Here is an 18,102-nt window from a genome sequence, read left to right on the forward strand (position 1 = left end):
AGTGGTGGGGAAGGGGATGAGGTCCAGCAGTTCTTCTCTATCTCCAAAGCCCGGACCAAGGCAGATGGACTGGAGGGCTTGGCTTCTTAACGGATGGGTAAACCTTCATTTTGCCATTTTATATAAGGGACACCATTTTATTATACTATACCATTGTATTTAACTGGATTGAGCATTCATGGATTTTGATATCCACAGGAGGTCCTGGAACCAAACTCTAGCGGATACCAAGGGCCTACTGTAATAGCTACAGCACACCTATGGTTAGTTCCTGATACAACCTTACTTCAGAACCTAATCAGCTAGTGGTCTAGCTTCAAGCTAGTGATGGAAGAAAGCAGAAATAAAGTAAGGGACAACTAATTCCCAGCAGCAATACCTGTTGCAACAAGGTGATTGACCAGAGTATATTTCTCGCCAGTACCCAACAGGGAGCAGGGAAACACAACACTGTGGAAGGGAACATTGTCTTTGGCCATGAAGTTATAAAGCTGGACCTGAAGAGAAAGAGGAGGTGGTTTACATAATATTAAGGCACAGTTCTGCTTTCACTTCACAACCACCCACTGCCTTTTGCCCCAATTGGTTGATAAGAAAATTTATTATAGTGATTTTTAAAATATGCCTGATAACAAGTAAACCTCCAAACTAGGATGCTCATATGTGCTCTAACAGGAGACACTCTAGTTCCTGAATAAAACTGTATAAAACATTTGCCTGGATCCTTAAAGTTATCTCATGAGCCTTACTCCCACTGACAGCTCCAATCATAGTAGGCCTACTAAATCAGTCATTAAGTAGTGAGATGAAATCTAGGTTGATCCCACTGAGTCAGCTTTAGTGGGGGCTGTTAATAGGATTCAGACACCTTAGTCTGTAGTGAAGGGAACCCGCTTCAGCTCTAAGATAATATCAGGATCCATATGGAAAGATGGTTGGGTTCCAAGCAGAAAGAGGCAAAGATTAACAAGCCTGTCACCTGCTCTGGGTTCTTCCACCATTTCTCCCATTGGTCAGTGTAATTGGCTGCAATAGACAGGTAACCAATGGGCGCATCAAACCAAACATAGAAAACCTGTAAAAATAGAAAGGAAGACAAAGTGATTCATTAGAAGAGAGGCATAAAAGTGCACATACAGACTAGAATAGTTAGTTTTGCAGGTTCACCATCTACTGTATGTTTCCTGGTCAGCATTTGGCTTTAAAATTTAGTCTCAATTTGAATCCTTAAAGGATGATGTCCAAACCACTGGCACTTACTTTCTAAAGCAAGACTGCCCACAGCTGAATCCCCTTCCCTCCAATATCAACCACATAGATTAGACTAGTTGAAATTCTTCAGTGGTGGGCAGCTCATGAACAAAGAATATTTCAATATGAAGTTGAAGGCTTTCATGGCCGGCATCAATAGTTTTTTATGGGTTTTCCAGGCTATGTGGCCATGTTCTAGAAGAGTTTATTCCTGATGTTTCACCAGCATCTGTGGCTGGCATCTTCGGAGAATTAGCATTCACATTTCTACATTAAATGCTAGAGTTACACCACAGATTTCTGGGGCTCAGAAATTAGAAGCAGCTTGTCAAATTAAAAACTCAAAAACCACAGGGTCTTGTTAAATGTTTTACAATATGGTATCCTGATGATGGGAGCATGTATTCACCTCCAATTACACACATCATTTTATAGAGTGTTCTGTTTGCTGTGAATAAAATATCTTTCCATTTTATGGATTTCCACCCAGTGATTTGGTAGTACAGTTACCTCTCCTAATTTGCAAATCTGAGATCTGCCCCCTCGAATATCTGTGGAGGGGTGACTTCTGCTATCTCCAATGGCATGCATGCCCAGCGGCACACCCCATTCAAGCCTATGAGGCTTGAACATGTGTGAACATCTGTTTTCACAGTGTGTGTACATGACCAGAACGGAACCCCCATGGAAACAGAGGGCCAACTGTATTTAATGCCATTTTTTTTTCTGATGAGATGATGAAATAAATTTGTAATATTTTAAGGGGGTAAACATTTCCTTTGAAAAATAAAGTTTAAAAGCCCCCCCCCCCCCCTAAAAAAAATTGCATTAAGTAGGTCAGATAAGAATTAGAAAGCATTTCTTCACTGGGAAGTGCTTTATACAATTATGAATGCTACCAAAAAGGTGATTATTTTCCAAAACACTCTGTAATGGAGGCACAGAACAAATAGCCTGTTTGCAATGCCTCCATAGCACTAGGCTTTATATCTGCTGGAACTCCTATTTCCTACTCGTCTGTTCCCTAAAAATAGCAAAGATTTTTCTGTAAAACCTCACAGCCCAGAGAAAAAAATGAACACACATCAACATCACAAAAGGACCACAATGCCTTGGGATCCCTACTCTGGGATCCATGCTCACCTTATCACGGAAACCATCCAAGGGAACTGGTGTGCCCCATTTCAGGTCACGGGTGATACAACGTGGCTTGAGGCCATCGCGGATCCAAGAACGGGTGATGTATCTTGCATTGGGGGTCCAGTCTCCTGCAGACTGGGACAATGCCAGCCACTTCTCCAGGCTCTCTTCCAGCTGATGGTGGAGAGAGCAGAGAATGTGAATAGGATCCCGGCATGTTGTGGCAGAATCTGGCAAGTATTCTCACTGGTAACAACTCTAGTCAGGGAATTTGTCACATATGTCTTGCTTTATCCTTCTTTGCAAGAGTCACTCCCTCCAAAAGTAAGGTAAGCATATTTTTTCCCCATCAAAAACCACCTTCCTCAGGAGTAATCTGTTAGGAGCCACATGTCAGTGGTGGATGGGGCACAAGCCATCAGTGGGAAAGAGTGAGCCAAACACAGGCAAGCCCCTTTCTCTATTCCCCTCAACCTGCTGTTTCTACCCACCTAGTAAAAGTGGAGAGTGCTCACCACTAAGGAGAGTAGAAATACAAGGAAGACCCACCTTGGGCAAGTCCAGGAAGAGATGCTGGGACGATCTCACCACAGGTGTCCCTTGACAGACTTTGCATACTGGTTTCTAAGAGGAGAAATAAAAGAAGCTCAAGCCCCAGAAAATATGCTATGTTTGAAGTTGCATGAATTCCATACACAGGATCATCACATGACACAATTGTGGTGAGTTATGATGAGAAACATAACAGAATTAAAAATAAAATAAATACATAATATGAAAAATAAAAATAAAATAAAACATAAAATATAAAATATACGAAATATATAAATATACAAATATCAAAATAAAACATTAGAAACAAATAAAAATAAAGGGAAATATAAACAAAACAAAGCATATAAAAGTATGAATTATTATAATAAAATAAAATAAAATATAACATATAAAGTAATATAAAAATAGCATTTTTTAAAAAAAAAAGTCTTTGGACCATAGACCAATTCTGTTTGAAACCCAGTTTGAGTGATTTGGTGATTTTAGAACAGAAATTGCTTTTGCTGAAAATGTCAACCACTTAACTGAACAGGAAAACCAAAGAAATAAAAATAAATTATGAAATTAAAATAAAACAAAATTTAAAATAAAAATAAAAATAAAAACCAAAATAATGGGTCCCTTTCTGGGAGAAATGCAGCACAGAAACAAAATGAATAAAATTAATAAAACTGAGGAAAAGAAAAAGTGCTGAGCGTAGTTTTTCTTCAGGCAATGGTACCTTAAGTTCAGTGGCATTGATCAGTTTGCCACATTTGTCACACTGGTCCCCACGGGCCTCTTCATAGTTGCAAAAGGGGCAGGTGCCTTCCACAAAGCGATCAGCCAGGAAACGCTCACATTTCTCACACTTCAATTGATCTACCGTCTCAGTCAGCAAGAAGTTGTTCTCCAGAAGGCGCTGGAAGATGTCCTGGGCTATCCTAAGAAGGGAAAGAAAGGGCATTTAAGAGGAAGGAGTATCCTCGGATCTTTTTAAGCATCACAACACCCAATCTGTGCCAATTTATAACCCCAGGCATTCACTACATGTCTACTCATTAAGGCATGGGAGATGAACTCTGGGCCCAATACTTCACATCCACTTACCACTGAGCAGGATGTGTGTGCAGTTGGTGAAACAAAGGCCTGAAACAGAAGGGCCACAAAAAGCAGCTTCTGGCCGTTTTGGGGTCATGGCATTGAGATGATGCACACTGCAAAGTGACCAGAAGCTGCTTTGAGGCCGCCAAAGGCAGCCTGAAGCTACTAAAAAACGAATGGAAAAAAACTGCTCCTGGTGGCAGCTGTCATAGGACTATGGCAGTGACCTGCTTTGAGAGCGGGCTGTGCGGTTGCCATCGTTCTGGCCCAATTGTGGCTGGAGTGGCCAGAGGCCGCTCCTTGCCACCCATCTGCTTTGGGCCTGAACTAACAACTCAAAACTGCTTCCTTTGCCTGGAGCTTGTCAATCAGCCATGCAGAATCCATGATGTGGACCATCTGATGACCTCTCTCACCTGCTACTATCACCATAGCCTCTATACTATAGTGACACACTAGTAACCACTGTACAAGTTTATTCAGAAGGAAAGAATTTGCACCCAACCCATCTTGTGCAAAAAAGGCCTCCAAAAAGGTCTCAGTGATCTCCTAACTTGGCAAGGGGATGTTCACCAGTAATCATTCACTTATCTCTCTCTGTCATTTCAGAACCAAAACAAACAAAAACTTAAAAGCTGCAACATACATGACCATAGCTTGCCACAGCTGAACAGTTATAGCCAAATCTGCATGACTCTTGTGTGAGACAACAGCTGTGGTTCAAACTGAGCACTAAGGGCCCAAACAGACAGGCCAAAATTAAAGCTGCTTCGGGTCACTTTGGAGGTATGCTGTTTAAATGCTGCATGTGTCCCAACAGGCCAGAAGCCATGCCAAAGCCTTGCTCCAGTCCTAAGGACTGGAGCACAGCTTTTGTGCAGCTTCTGACCTCTTAAGAGGCATGTGTCATTTAGACAATATACTTCCAAAGTGACCCGAAGCAGCTTTATTTTGGCCTGTCTGTTTGGGTCCTAGGTTTCCATGAAAAGACAGCACATATAAAACATAACACTTCAAGCTTTGGTGCCAGTATGTTTGACTGGCAGATTTTTATCAGTCCTCTGCAGACCAAAACTGTGGGCAAATCAGTCAGTCTTTTGTCTGTTGCCTAAAGATCTTATCTCCAAAATACATTTTTTGATGTTGTCAAGACAGGAGTTGCAGACAACGAACCTTATAGCTGTTATAAAGCTAAGACAACATGAAGGTTGTAAAAAAGATAGTAGGGCTACAGCAGCTACTCTTGTCCCTATTTCCAAAATGATCATTTCTTGTCAGCAGTACTTACGTTGTTTGTTGGGGTGTTGTGGTGCGGCCAAAGAAGTCAAAGGAGATATTGAACCACTTGTAGATCTGGTCATGGACAGTATAGTACTTATCACAGATCTGCTGTGGTGTCAGCCCTTCCTCCATGGCCTTTGTCTCTGTTGCGGTGCCATACTCATCTGTACCACACAAATACAATGTGTTCCAGTTGCGCAGGCGACAGTACCTGGATGGAAAATTGGAACAACAGAATGAGGCAGGACGCTTATTATTGCCCCATGAGAATATTATGTGATCCCTCTGTGTATCAAACAGACGATGTCTCTGTAGTGGACTACAGATCTTATATGTTCGGTTCTAAAAGGCCTCCTATCTTGGGAGAGCCATTACAGTTGTCACTTTGTACCTGCGGGGCTGTGGGGGATCCATTCCAGACCCCCTCCCCACAGATAACAAAAAACGTGGGAGCTCAAGTCCTGTTGTTTTCCATGCCACATGCACGTGCTTCTATTAAAAACAACAGGACTTGCCATTTGCGGAAGTTCAAAAAAAAAGAGCCCACTATACTAGACATAGAGACAATGAGGCTATATGGACTGGCTCAGTATAAGGCACCTTCATATATTTTGTTTTAACTTGTATGGTAAGTCACTTTGGGTTCCATTTTGGTAAAAAGGCAGGATCTACAGTAAATCAAATAAATACACAAAGATCCCCAAATTAAATTAACAATGCAGCCCCATTTTCTGCAGTGATAGGTGAGTAGACTAGGTGGTCCGGAAGGCCCCTTCAAGCTATATTTATCTATGATTGTTTCTTTAATAAGTATGGCTGACCCTAATGGTTCCTACTCCTTATAACTATATTTACGCTGGAATTCTACAATCTGCCAAAAATCCAAGTTGCAAAAGAGAAGAGATGTCAGCTCTTTACACAAGCCATAAAAAGTGATATATACAATTCATATTGTGGGCTTTTGCTAATGGAAATTTCAAAAATTAAACTTACCTGGCAAAGGTATCAGCACTGAGGACACAGCCAATGATATTTCCAAGGTGAGGCACATTATTGACATAGGGTAGTGCACTCGTGATCAGCACGTTCTTCATGCCTTCCATAGGCAGTCTGAGAAGATGAGGTAAAAGAAGTTAACTGAGATGTCAAGAGAGGGCACTGTGGTTCACTAGAATGACACGGAGGCCCAATAGTGGAAGTGGCTGCCATGTGTGCTTTGTAGGGTGCTAGGACATGGAACAGGGAATCTCCTGAGGATCTTAGGTTTCAGGCAGACTCCTAAGGGAAGATATAGTCTTCCAGAGTTTGCGATAGCATCTACTACGCATAGTTCCAGTCTGCACAATGACCCCAGTAGGTTGGGGAGCCATGATAGAGCAGGGGTAGGCAACTGTGGAAGGTTACTGGGCTGCATTAGCCCCCTAGGAGACCTTGGGGAGACTCACCTGTTAAAAATGTTTTTTTTAAAAGAAAAATGCTCCCAAATGCATCTACAAGATATAGGGCCATTTCCACCATGTTTTAGATTTCAAAAAAGGCCTCTCCTGGTTTTAAATTGTCCCAGGTGTACAAAATGTGGTGGAAATACATCTTGTAGCCACTAGTAAATATTTTGGAACATTCTGGGGCAACAACAATAATAAAATTATTATTTTTAATTATGTTTTTTTTTATTCCTGGGGGCACAGGGTGACTGTAGTCCAGGTGGAAATGCCATCAATACCTTCTAGAATGCATTTGGGGACTTTCTCCAGGGGAAAATTGAAAATTTTGAAGAAAAACTTTTTGGCAACTTTTTTAAACACTTGGGGGGCCCTGAAGGATTACAAAAACATATGGCCCATGGGTGCACTTTGGCTACACTTAAAATAGAGGATGGGACCTCCTGCATTATGTACAATGTCATATTATAAAGAGTTAGAGGTTAATGACTAACTGTAACACAAATGTCAATGTTGATAATTTGAGGGAGAAATTTATTTTGCTTAAGTTCAGAGAGGATTTAGGCAAACCAGTGGGGAAAGCAGATGTTATTTTATTTAACAGTGGGGAAGACTGCTATTTTCACTACAGAACTCCAACTCTGCAGATACTTACACAGGCTGCTGTGGCTTCCAAGGTTTGGGTAGGCTAGCTGGCCCTCTGCTCCAAACTTCTGCAATGACTGCAATCTCTTCTTCAGAGAGATGGCACTGAGCTGATTCTTCTTCCTAAGAAGATAGACAAAAACAAACTTTTAAAATTGCAGGACAGGCTTCCCCCCTCTGCCCATTACCCCAAACCTACAAGCCACACAGGGACTGTGACAATCTCTATGCAGAAAAGATGCTACAATCCAGAACAGCAACTGCAGCACCAAAGCCAAGAGGTGGTAACCTTCACCTCGCAATGTCTTCTCTCCAGACATGGTAAATCTGTGCTAGAAAGTTAAACCAACCACATAAATGAGCCTAGAACAGGAAATATTATCTACAGCCAAGGGCTGACATTCTTCCACACCATAATATTTCTGAATAGAACTCATTACCCAACACAGAACTGAGCCAATGACCTAAGCATTCTCCTCTTGGACAGAAGACAAAGCAGTAGACCTATTTATCAGCTATAATATTTCAGGCAGTTGGTAAATTAAGAGAGGAGTCTGAACACTAAAGATACAGAGAATAAGTGCCTGCCTTCTCTGAAACACCAGATTTCCATTTGCCACTTCTGGTCTGGGGTAAACTAGATACAGTACTGCCTTGCTATTACTTCTCTTTGTAAGATCTAAGAACAACCTAGGTTTCACAGATATATCTAAAAACATGGATCAAATATTTTTGAAGAGTAGCACTGTTGAAGCAGTGGTGTTTCAGAGCTTTCATGCTCTCCCCTCCCACTTCCACACATGAGAACTTGTTATTCTTCGTTAATTATTCTTTATTTTGCATTAGACACTTATATTTAAAGGAGCTATGCAGCAGCAGGAGAAGTGTACATGTCAGTTCATCCCAAGCACTAAAAAATCTTGTGCAGCATTCTCCACCTCAATGCAAAAAAAGGTTAAGCAAGTAAACCAATGTCACAGCTCATGCTTATAAAAAATCAGTGCTGAAGAAATTTTCCTTTGCAAGAATATCTAAGAAGAATGCAATGCAACTAAAGATTTCTCTGCACTTACAGTTGTTTGCTAAAATTCCTTGAAGGAGAATGAATGGGGTCATTTCCAACAGTTTTATTACAGTTATGAATCAAGAGATCACTGAACTCAGCCTTCCTCAATCAGGTCTTACACAATAACTATCCTGTCTGCACAGATGCGCTGAAGAAGCAGGGTTTTCAAATTATAAAAGATTACTAGCCCTGTAGACAGCTCCTGCCCCTCAGATACAAAAGGTCAGATTTTGGACACAATTTCTGCCAGAAATATATATTTGGCAAGTACATTTACATCAATGGCCCATTTCTTATTGCCATGTAATCTCACTTATCATCTATAGGTTACAGCCTTGTACTTCAAATAGAAGATCTTTGGAGCTAGAATGATAGCAAAAATTGTAATTAATTATGGGAAGTGGACATTATAATGAGATCCTGGTTCATGAACCAAAACACCCTTACTGTGCAATTCATCTTCTTAGCCAATTTTCAATTACTTTGCTTCTGTATGTGCAAATTGTTTCAGCAAATTGGTTAAGATGGGGAGTAAGAAAGAATGCAGTTTAGGTGATGCTCACACAGACATGGGTTTAACAATGTTCCTTCATACTGTTCATTTTCCACTTGACAGGATTAAAGAAGCATAGTTCTTTCTCTTCTTAATGGGATATATACTTCTTTTACCAAGATGTTCAACCATAAGCAAGGTAGAGTTCAGATTTACCCAGAGTGCCTCATACTATTGCAGAGATGGCAATGTATATCTAGAAACCAGTACAGTGGAGAATGATAGACTATACTCACAAAATGGGATCAGCCACACAGTGTAGGGGACATTAACAATTAAAACACACAGAGAGAACTAGGAGATCAGAAATAAAACAGTTCAGTTGAGTCACACAAACAGTAGACCAGATGACAGCACTGGGCCTGAATTGGCAGGAAATGGCATGACTGAATGTTCTCCTACAAGAATAATTTCCTGTAGTGAAATAAAGTACAGGGGGACAGAGTTCTAGACTCACCATCTTCTTCATATGTTAGCTTTATAGGGTAGACATTCAACCATGCAATTTCTCAACAACAGCCAAATATGGTGGAATCCAAGAAAAGCATAGTTTCATCACTGCTTGATGGTCTGAAGACTGTTTTAAACAAGAGTAAGCAGAGAAGCAAATACAATACCTTTGGTTCATTGGTAGCTGGCTTCTCAAAGGCCAGGTTAGGAGCAGGATGTTTCTGCAGATATGCTTTAAGTGCCAACAATCCTTTGGGTGTCCATATAGCCTCAACTGCCTTTTTGCAGTGCTCTTTCAGGTTCATATTCTGGAACCATCTTTTCAGGGTTGACAACTCATCTTAAAAATAAGAAGATTGGTATTCATTTCTGGAGGCTCCAAACTAAAATACAGTCTGAGTATTCTCTAAGTTGGAATTCTGAAATCTGAAATACTCCAAAAACTAAAACTTCATTCATAAAATAAAAATAACTAAATAAATATTGTATATTTTAAATAACTTATGAAACAAATGAATTTTGTGTTTAGACTTGGGTCCCATCTCCAACATAGTCTTATTATGTACATACTGTATATATAAATACAGGTATTACAAAATCTAAAAAAGAAATAAAATAATAAAAAAGAAATCCAAAACACTTCTGGCCCCAAGCATTTTGGATAAAGGAGACTCAACCTGTACAAGTGCTAATTTATTAACAGGCTTCAAACAGATCTGTGGACAAGACTCAGAGATCCACCACTACTCGCAGACCTTGCCTCAGAACTAGTTGGAAGGATGCACGAGCCAAAGTAAGGGAGGCATGATAGGAGCCACCTGGCCAGTTTCCGTGCCAATGGTTTCCTAACAGACACTCAGAGTCAAAGCAGCATAAAAAACAAGTAGAATTTTTATCACAATGGTTTCCAAACTGTGTTTTGGGACATTCTTTGATTTTTTCATCTTCACAAACTTTTTATTGAGGATGCTTAATAAGATCAGGAATGGCAAATAATCTTTCCTTGTCAGGCAGTTTGCCTGCCATAACTAATTTTCCCATTTTGCAACTACAAAGGCATGTTGGGTAGGTCCTAGCATGTACTCTGAAGCAAGACTGCAGCTGAATATGCTTAGCCAGGGCTCAGCATGAGGTGAATGTGTCCCAGACTCTTTTATGATGAACATACTTCTGCATCATACTGTACTGTGTGATACATAAAAGGCTCCCTGAAAGTATATTGGGGGGTGGGTGTATGTTGTTTCTAGGAGAGAGAGGGATATTTTCTCCAGAAATAGAGGAACCAGAACCACCACAAGAGATTAATCTAAGCTAGAAACCAATTGTCAGAAAAAAATGTTACCATTGATTGTCTTCAAGTATTACCACAAATGGTACATTAAGATATTTGGCAGCAGCTCTTACCTGGCAAGTAGGATACATCCTTTAACAGAGGGAATAGGGATCCCCACAAGACAATATCAACAGCTGACTCAGCCTCCTGAGTTAAAAGGAAATGTCAGGGAAAATTGATTGAGCACATGTGCACAGGGATGGGGGGTGGGAGAGCTTGAATACTTATCCTAGAGTTGCAAGGTAATTCTTAAAAGGTTATAGAGAAACATATACTTTCAATAACAGAAACAATCCAAGCTCTCCCCTCCAGGATTAACCCTGCAGGAAAAGCTAGCACAGCAAAATTATGACAGCTTCTGTTTATTATACTGTATATATCACAATGTCAAATATAAGAATTTTTTTCTTTTTAAATGGTCAGTGGGGACTCCAAAATTCGTTCCAGCCAAATCCCCAGACACTTAGGGCTGTGTGTATTCTTTGACAACAAACACAAATTTCTATATCCAGAATCTTAGTCTGGGTCTTGTTAAAAGTACTCTGTTTTGAAATTAGTTTTGCCAAAGACCAAAGAGTAACAATTCATGAAAGTTCCTCCCATTCTGTCAGATCTTAGCTGGGATGTGAGCCAGCACTGCCCAGTCTGCTCCACAAAGATCCTCACTTACCCCAGTAAAGTATGGAGTGCTCTTTTTGGTAAGGGTCTGCTCAATGTAGTTCAGTGGCTTCCTGATGATCTCTATAACCTCGTCTCCCTTTTTTTCTTGTGCCACATGAAGATACAAGGCTACAGACAAAGCAGGCTAAGAAAAAAAGCCCACAGAAGGGAATATGTTAGTTTATCTTCTCTCCGTTCATCACCTTTTTGACTTTGATCAAAATTTACCAGTAACCTCTTAGGATTAGAATGTGGGTGTGGCCTATAAACAACTCCCTTTCCCATTTTTAAACTTTATTTATTCCACTTAAAATGCCCCCTCACCCATTCTTGGAGTGCAGGATAATTTTACAATGCCCCCTCTCAGTCCCTATATTAGGTCTAATGGGGACCTAGTCTAAAACTACTGCCATATTGCAGAATTAATGCAGTTTGACATCACTTTAACTCTCATGACTTCCTCTTAAAGAATCCTGGGATTTGTAGTTTGTTGTGGCACCACAACTCTCTGACAGAGTAGGCTAAATACAAATCTACAAGTCCCAGAATTCTACAGCATTGAGTATGGCAGTTAAAGGAGTGTCAAAAGTGGTGTTAGACTGCATTCATTCTGTAGTGTAGATGCAACCTAAAACTTGAAATGAGACACTTCTACTTTTGAAAAACGTTTCCTAGGACTAAATACCCTGAAGATACCAGGTGCCAAATGAATTGGAATCTCAGCAGGGTGGGGCCAAGTTAGAACTTGGAAAGTGGACTACCAAGGAATACTAAGTACAATAAGCTGCATTTCAGAGAAAGGCAATGGCAAACCAACTCTGAAGGTTCCTTGGCTAAGACAAACCTCTGAAATTTATGGAGTTACCATAAGTTAGCTGGTGGTTTCAAGCTGACATGCACACACAAATACACAGAGGCCTAAAACAAGTACAGCTGGGCAAATGATATGGTGAATATTCTTCCCCAAAATGCCACAGAGGGTATGAGGGAGACTATTAAAGTTATTCTTTCAACTGAGAGTGGTCAGTCCTTCTTCATTCCTATGGAGGAAAGTGCTGCACTGTGGCAAACTCTGTCATGTGTGTGGCCAGACTGGACACCAACCACACCACACACATGCTAGGTAGTCCATCCTCCATTGGAAGAAAAAAAAAAAGGAAATATACTGAACTATATTGGTGCTGAATACATAATGGCCTTCCTGTGATCTATAAGCACTCCTTCCATGGACTCTCACCTGTCACAATTGGGCATTCTGGCCATACAATAATCTGAGCCAGAGTCTCACTTAAAGAGTTCCACATATGTAATCAAACAAGGTAACACAGTCCTTTCATCCTTTGAAAAAGCCCAGTTTCTTTCCATGACCAGTGGCACATGTGCATCGTCTCCATCACTTGCAACACCCCCCCCCAATAGTTCCTGTTTATCTACCTGCAGCTCAGTTGCTTCCCACTCAAACAACTGATTGGCAAAATCACTCTGTTCCTGGCCAAAATCACTGACTTCTTTTCCAGATAGGCGGAAAAAGTATCTAGAAAACAAAACAGAGGAAGTCAAGTGCTTCTATTGAGTACACATGCTCCCTTTCACATACAACTAAAGACCTTCTTCAAGATAAAACTACAGAAGACTATTTGCCTAATATTAGGAGCCCTTTTGATATTGATCTTGAGTTCCTCAGGACTGGTAGCACCTTCTGGCCCCAGACCTTTAAGTGCAGCTGCCATGTATGTGCTCTAATTTCTCATGTAGAATGGTTTGCTTTCCTTGTCTCTTGTGGTCATCTACTGCTACTCCACTGTTAGATGTGCATCTTGTGTCTGTGATTTATAGTCTTTTAAGTCCACTGGAGGGCCAATAGATACCTTGAGAAAGGTGCTGGAGACCTGTGCCCAAAATCTCTACTCAGACATCAACCTTGCCAGGATTCTTATCCCTCAGCTTAACTTGCCATACAAGTTTGTATTAAGTACAGTATATGCACACTCTTTGAAGGAAAGTTACAAAACATGATATGCGTAACTGAACACTTGAATGAAGTTTGAATCTCATCATCTTTCTAAACTTGATGTCCTATCACTTTTTAAAAACATTGTTATGTTAAAATACACAATTGCACATGCCTATGTTAGGGTCACAGCCATAGCTGGCTTGGCTCCAGCTAGATATTTGCTAGGTCCAGATGACAAGGTCCACATATTTGACAAGGCTGGATATTTGCTAGGTCTACATGACCCAATGAAGAGCAATTGCTACACAGGACATCATAGAAGGTTAGAGGCAATGAGTGAACGAGAAAGAATACACTAATCTATTGTAGCTTTAAAAAGACCCATGAAGGTGTCTTACCCAAGTACCCATGCTCAGCTGTAGACATGTGTTTCTAATTGTTCAGGAGGAGGGAAAAGAGGGAGAGATGGGAATCTGTGGGAATTAAGTGAGGATACACACAAACTCCCTTAGACCAGGTGATGACTCAAGCTCTTGGTACATGGTAAATGTCTGTCACTGATGTGGGAGAAGCACATGGACAGACAGCCTTTCTGTTGCATGGGACAGTAAAGTGAAGTTTATATCTGATATGTCTAATTTTGGAACTATCACAGGGACTGGCATATTACTTTCATATGGCTTATTTGTATTTCTTCCCCTGCCCCTTGCTCTTTCTCTCTCCCTCCATAAATAATGGAATGAGTTTTTTCAAAAACCAAAACTATTGTTCTTTCACAATAGATAGTGAAACTCCAGATTCTCAGAAATCAGGCACAGCAAATGCATGACACACCTTACCAGAATTCCAAACATCAGACCCTTCACTTTCTGTTTCCAATAAGCTCTCAGAGGCTGAGCCCAAGAAAAAGGAACTAGCCAACTCCATCAATATGACTGGAACCTCCCTTCCCAGAATTGTTTCCCCCCATGGCCATTCCTCCTGCTCCTTATAACATCACATGAGAACTGTTATTACATGATAAATATAGTTATGTATTTTCATTTTCATTTTGCATCATCCCTCTTTGGTTGAGAGCCCCACTTAAAAAAAGAGTGTAACCTTGAATATGTTGACAGAAAGGTAATACATAAGCACAGCTGATGAATAATACTTTTAAAACATTGCCCAGAAAAAAAAGGCTTGTACAATGTTGAGATATTGTGGTATTTACCTAGAATCTTATCCCACTCACCAAAGAATCTGCCACAAATTTCCCATGAACAAGAAGCAGAAACTGTGCAAGTGGTCAAGGCAAATGGGAGACTCATATGATCATCACAGTTAGAGAACAGGTTTACCATGCCACCATAGCAGTGTAACCCTTTATTTTTCCAATATGTATGGCTGCCTATCCCCATTATTCTATAGGCATAAAAACTAGAAGTAGAGGTTTGTCTATGATATGATGAGTTACTTTAGTTTTATAGTATATCTGTAGTTTTGATTTTTAAAAAATATCCTGCAGACAGCCCCACACACTATTTGGAGGCCACCCACACTGCAGAAATAATCCAGTTTGACACCACTTTAACTGCCATAGCTCAATGCTATGGAATTCTAGGAACTGTAGTTTGTTGTGCCACCAGAGCTCTCTGAGAGAGAAGGCTAAATATCTCACAAAGCTACAAATCCCGGCATTCCATAGCATTAAGCCATGGTAGTTAAAGTGGTTTCAAACTAGATTATTTCTAGAGTGTGGATGCAGCCTTGGATGAGAACTTTAAAAATATATAGTAATTAAATAATAACAGAAGCCTGACAATAAGTGGGCCAGTCATTAGGGCAAGAGCAGTGTCTTTGAAGTTTTGGAGAAGAAAAATGCATCCTGATTAAGTTACTCACCCATCATTCCATTTCTCTTTATTGTGATAAGCAAACAGAATTTAAAGTGGTGCTATACAAATAGAAGCAAGTGCTGTGATCACAGAGGGCCTTTAGCCTCCAACACAGCAACCACTACCATACATTTACCTCTGAAAGTATATGGCTGTTCTCATTGACTAGAATCCCACAGGCAGCTGGACCTCAATTAGTTGGCCAAGAGTTTTCTAAATAGCCACCTTTACAATGCGTATATTCTAGTATATTGATAGAGATCCTTTTGGGCTTCTCAAGCTGTCTGATGTGAGGGGTCAGCAATTATTTTTTCCCCAAGACCAATATCATATTCCTGCCCATTGGCAATAACTGTTTTTCTTTCCTGGAAACTCACCAGAAACCCAGAGCCAATGATTCAGGGACTGGCATCCTTGGACAACCACTCCGAGTTACACTGCTTTAAAAGGAATATCTATTTTTCTCTTTCACCATCCCATGTCTTGAGTAATACTCAACCTCAACAAAAGGTTCTGTGAAATTTAAAAGCTAGTTAGTTTGAACTTTGTGATGATCTCCATTTAGGTGTTATACTACTGCTCAGGGGAAAAAAAGACATCAAGCCTGAAGAACAGACTGACATTCAGAAGTCTCAAACAGAAAGCAAAAGTCCTAAAGTTAGGTGTTACTCAGTGAATTTGTTCCTTTGTTAGGCAAACATTACCAAAACAGAAACTGAAACTTTTCTCGATTCTCAGAATCCAATATTTCGATTTCTTGTAACTCCTGGCAGCCACTACCAAGGAAATCACTAAAGTTTACCCAGCCTTGTATTTCATCTAGAGGTTGTAGATACAGAGTTCAAGAAATCCAGAGAACAATATGTCTTGGGAATACAAACAGAAAGTGCAGCACCCTGTACTTACTGGCAAATTGTATTTGTGGAGAATAGGAAGGTCCCATTTTCCAACTGCAGAACTGGCAATTGTGGGTGGGTGAGGAATGGGACAACATGAGCTGTCAAAGAGGAACACAAACAATTCAGTTATATTTCAAAAAGAAATTATTCTACTTAATACAGAAGGGATAGACAGATTCTGGTGCTTAGCCTAAATATCCTAAAGGCACCAGGTGTCATCTCATCTTGGAAGCCATATAGGGTCGGTCCTGGTTAGCACTTGGATGGGAGACCACGAGTGAATACTAGGTGCTGTAAGCTATATTTCAGAGGAAGGAACGGACAAAACCACCTCTGAGCACTCCTTGCCCAAGAAAATCCTATGGAATTCATGGGGTCATCATAAGTCAAAAGATAACTTGAAGGCATGCATAGAGAGATTGAGAGGGAGAGAGTTTAGGCTTCTGGGAACACTTCTGTTGCTGGTTTAACAAAATCCTGAGATCCACTAACTAGGAAGGAACAAAAATTAAAGAATACTGAGTCCAGGAATTTGTTTTGTATTCCAGAACCAAACTTGAGTGCAGGACTGAGTTCACAGTTGTCCACATCTTCTGCACCCACCCGCTACAAAAATAAAAACACCTTTGTTTTTATTTCTATAGTAAAAAATAGGGGAAATTTTACTCTTGCCAACAGTTAAACAAGTGAAGTCAGAAATCTTTTTTGACCTGCACCAGGATCTCCCAGTGGATCCCAATCTGCCCTCTACTTACTCTTGCAATGAAGTACAATTGCTCAACTTTCTGATTAGGGGACAGATGGCAAATCATGGGGACAGACTGAAACTGAAATATTAGAGCATCCTTTGAATCATCTTTATCTGCCCACCCAAACTTCTTTCCCTTCTCTGCACAGACTGTTGGCTTTTTATTGGCAGCACTATCATGTTTTTCAAAGCTATTGGGGTAATCCTTCAAAGTTTCCCACTTACGGCAACACTTTATTGTTGATACTGCATGCCTTCAAGTCGTTTCAGATTTATGGTGATCTTAAGGCGACCCTATCATGGGGTTTTCTTAGCAAGATTTCTTCAGAGGTTTGCCCTTCCCTTCCCCTGAAGCTGATAATTAATTATTATCATTATTATTCAGGAGCTGTCATAGGCAGAGGATCACATCTTTTCACTCCCAATTTACTTCAGAGGGTGTAAAATCATGCCTTGGTTCTGTACCAACCAACACTAAGGGAACTAGAAACCTCCAATTTCCATCCCATCCCATATGGACATATAAACAGAACATACGGTCTATAATTAATCCTAGTGAAATTATGCTGAAACTAAAAGACAGGACAGGGTCATCCTTCAAATAATAATGTACAGGGAACAAAATTGGGAAAGAGAATGTGGAAGGTAGAAACATCTGGTTTTTCTTCTTCTCCCACCTACAGTAGGGGAAAACTGTTTTGATTCTCTTATTTTGGGATTTCTGCTTTCAGTTTTTAAGTTAATGTCTAGTTTTATGACAGAAAATTCTCATATCAGCAAACTGGGGTAAACTGGGTGGTAAAACCCAAAATGGGTTCCTTTACATTTACAAAAATGGGGTCCCTCCAGACCCTTTTCCAGAGGGCAAAGGCACCCCTCTCCCTGGAGCCAGTGGCTGAGGTGGCTTCAGAGCTGGGCTACACTCTCTCGGCCTCAGAGGGACACTCTCTCTCAAACTCAGAGGGAGGGAAGGTCAACAACAACCTTTCAACACATCTTGTCAAGAAAAACCTTGCGGAGGGTTTGATTTAGGGTTATCGTAGGGTCCCTCCATGATGGTATTTTTTTCAGACAGTGATGGCACCCTTCTCCCTGGAGCTAGCTAGTGTGATGGGTTGCTCTGAGGCTACACTCTCTCAGCCTCAGAGGGCAGCAACCCCCTCTG

General features: G+C 40.6%; 1 protein-coding gene across 2 annotated transcripts in view; it reads right to left on the bottom strand.

The window, feature by feature from the left end:
• MARS1 (methionyl-tRNA synthetase 1) overlaps positions 1 to 18,102 on the bottom strand; it is a 31,027-nt gene that overhangs the window by 12,432 nt on the left and 493 nt on the right. For both annotated transcript variants that reach the window (XM_042449243.1, XM_042449244.1), the window contains exons 2-14: positions 16,197 to 16,287; positions 12,894 to 12,993; positions 11,470 to 11,604; positions 10,871 to 10,946; positions 9,634 to 9,806; positions 7,408 to 7,520; positions 6,304 to 6,420; positions 5,318 to 5,521; positions 3,668 to 3,869; positions 2,941 to 3,015; positions 2,395 to 2,565; positions 980 to 1,075; positions 380 to 497 (exon numbers count right to left, since the gene is read on the bottom strand). In XM_042449243.1, the coding sequence (XP_042305177.1) occupies positions 380 to 497; positions 980 to 1,075; positions 2,395 to 2,565; positions 2,941 to 3,015; positions 3,668 to 3,869; positions 5,318 to 5,521; positions 6,304 to 6,420; positions 7,408 to 7,520; positions 9,634 to 9,806; positions 10,871 to 10,946; positions 11,470 to 11,604; positions 12,894 to 12,993; positions 16,197 to 16,287 (1,671 nt within the window). The remainder of the gene's footprint in view (positions 1 to 379; positions 498 to 979; positions 1,076 to 2,394; positions 2,566 to 2,940; positions 3,016 to 3,667; positions 3,870 to 5,317; positions 5,522 to 6,303; positions 6,421 to 7,407; positions 7,521 to 9,633; positions 9,807 to 10,870; positions 10,947 to 11,469; positions 11,605 to 12,893; positions 12,994 to 16,196; positions 16,288 to 18,102) is intronic.

The sequence above is a fragment of the Sceloporus undulatus genome, chromosome 2 (genome assembly GCF_019175285.1).
Source record: "Sceloporus undulatus isolate JIND9_A2432 ecotype Alabama chromosome 2, SceUnd_v1.1, whole genome shotgun sequence".
Taxonomy (NCBI): domain Eukaryota; kingdom Metazoa; phylum Chordata; class Lepidosauria; order Squamata; family Phrynosomatidae; genus Sceloporus; species Sceloporus undulatus.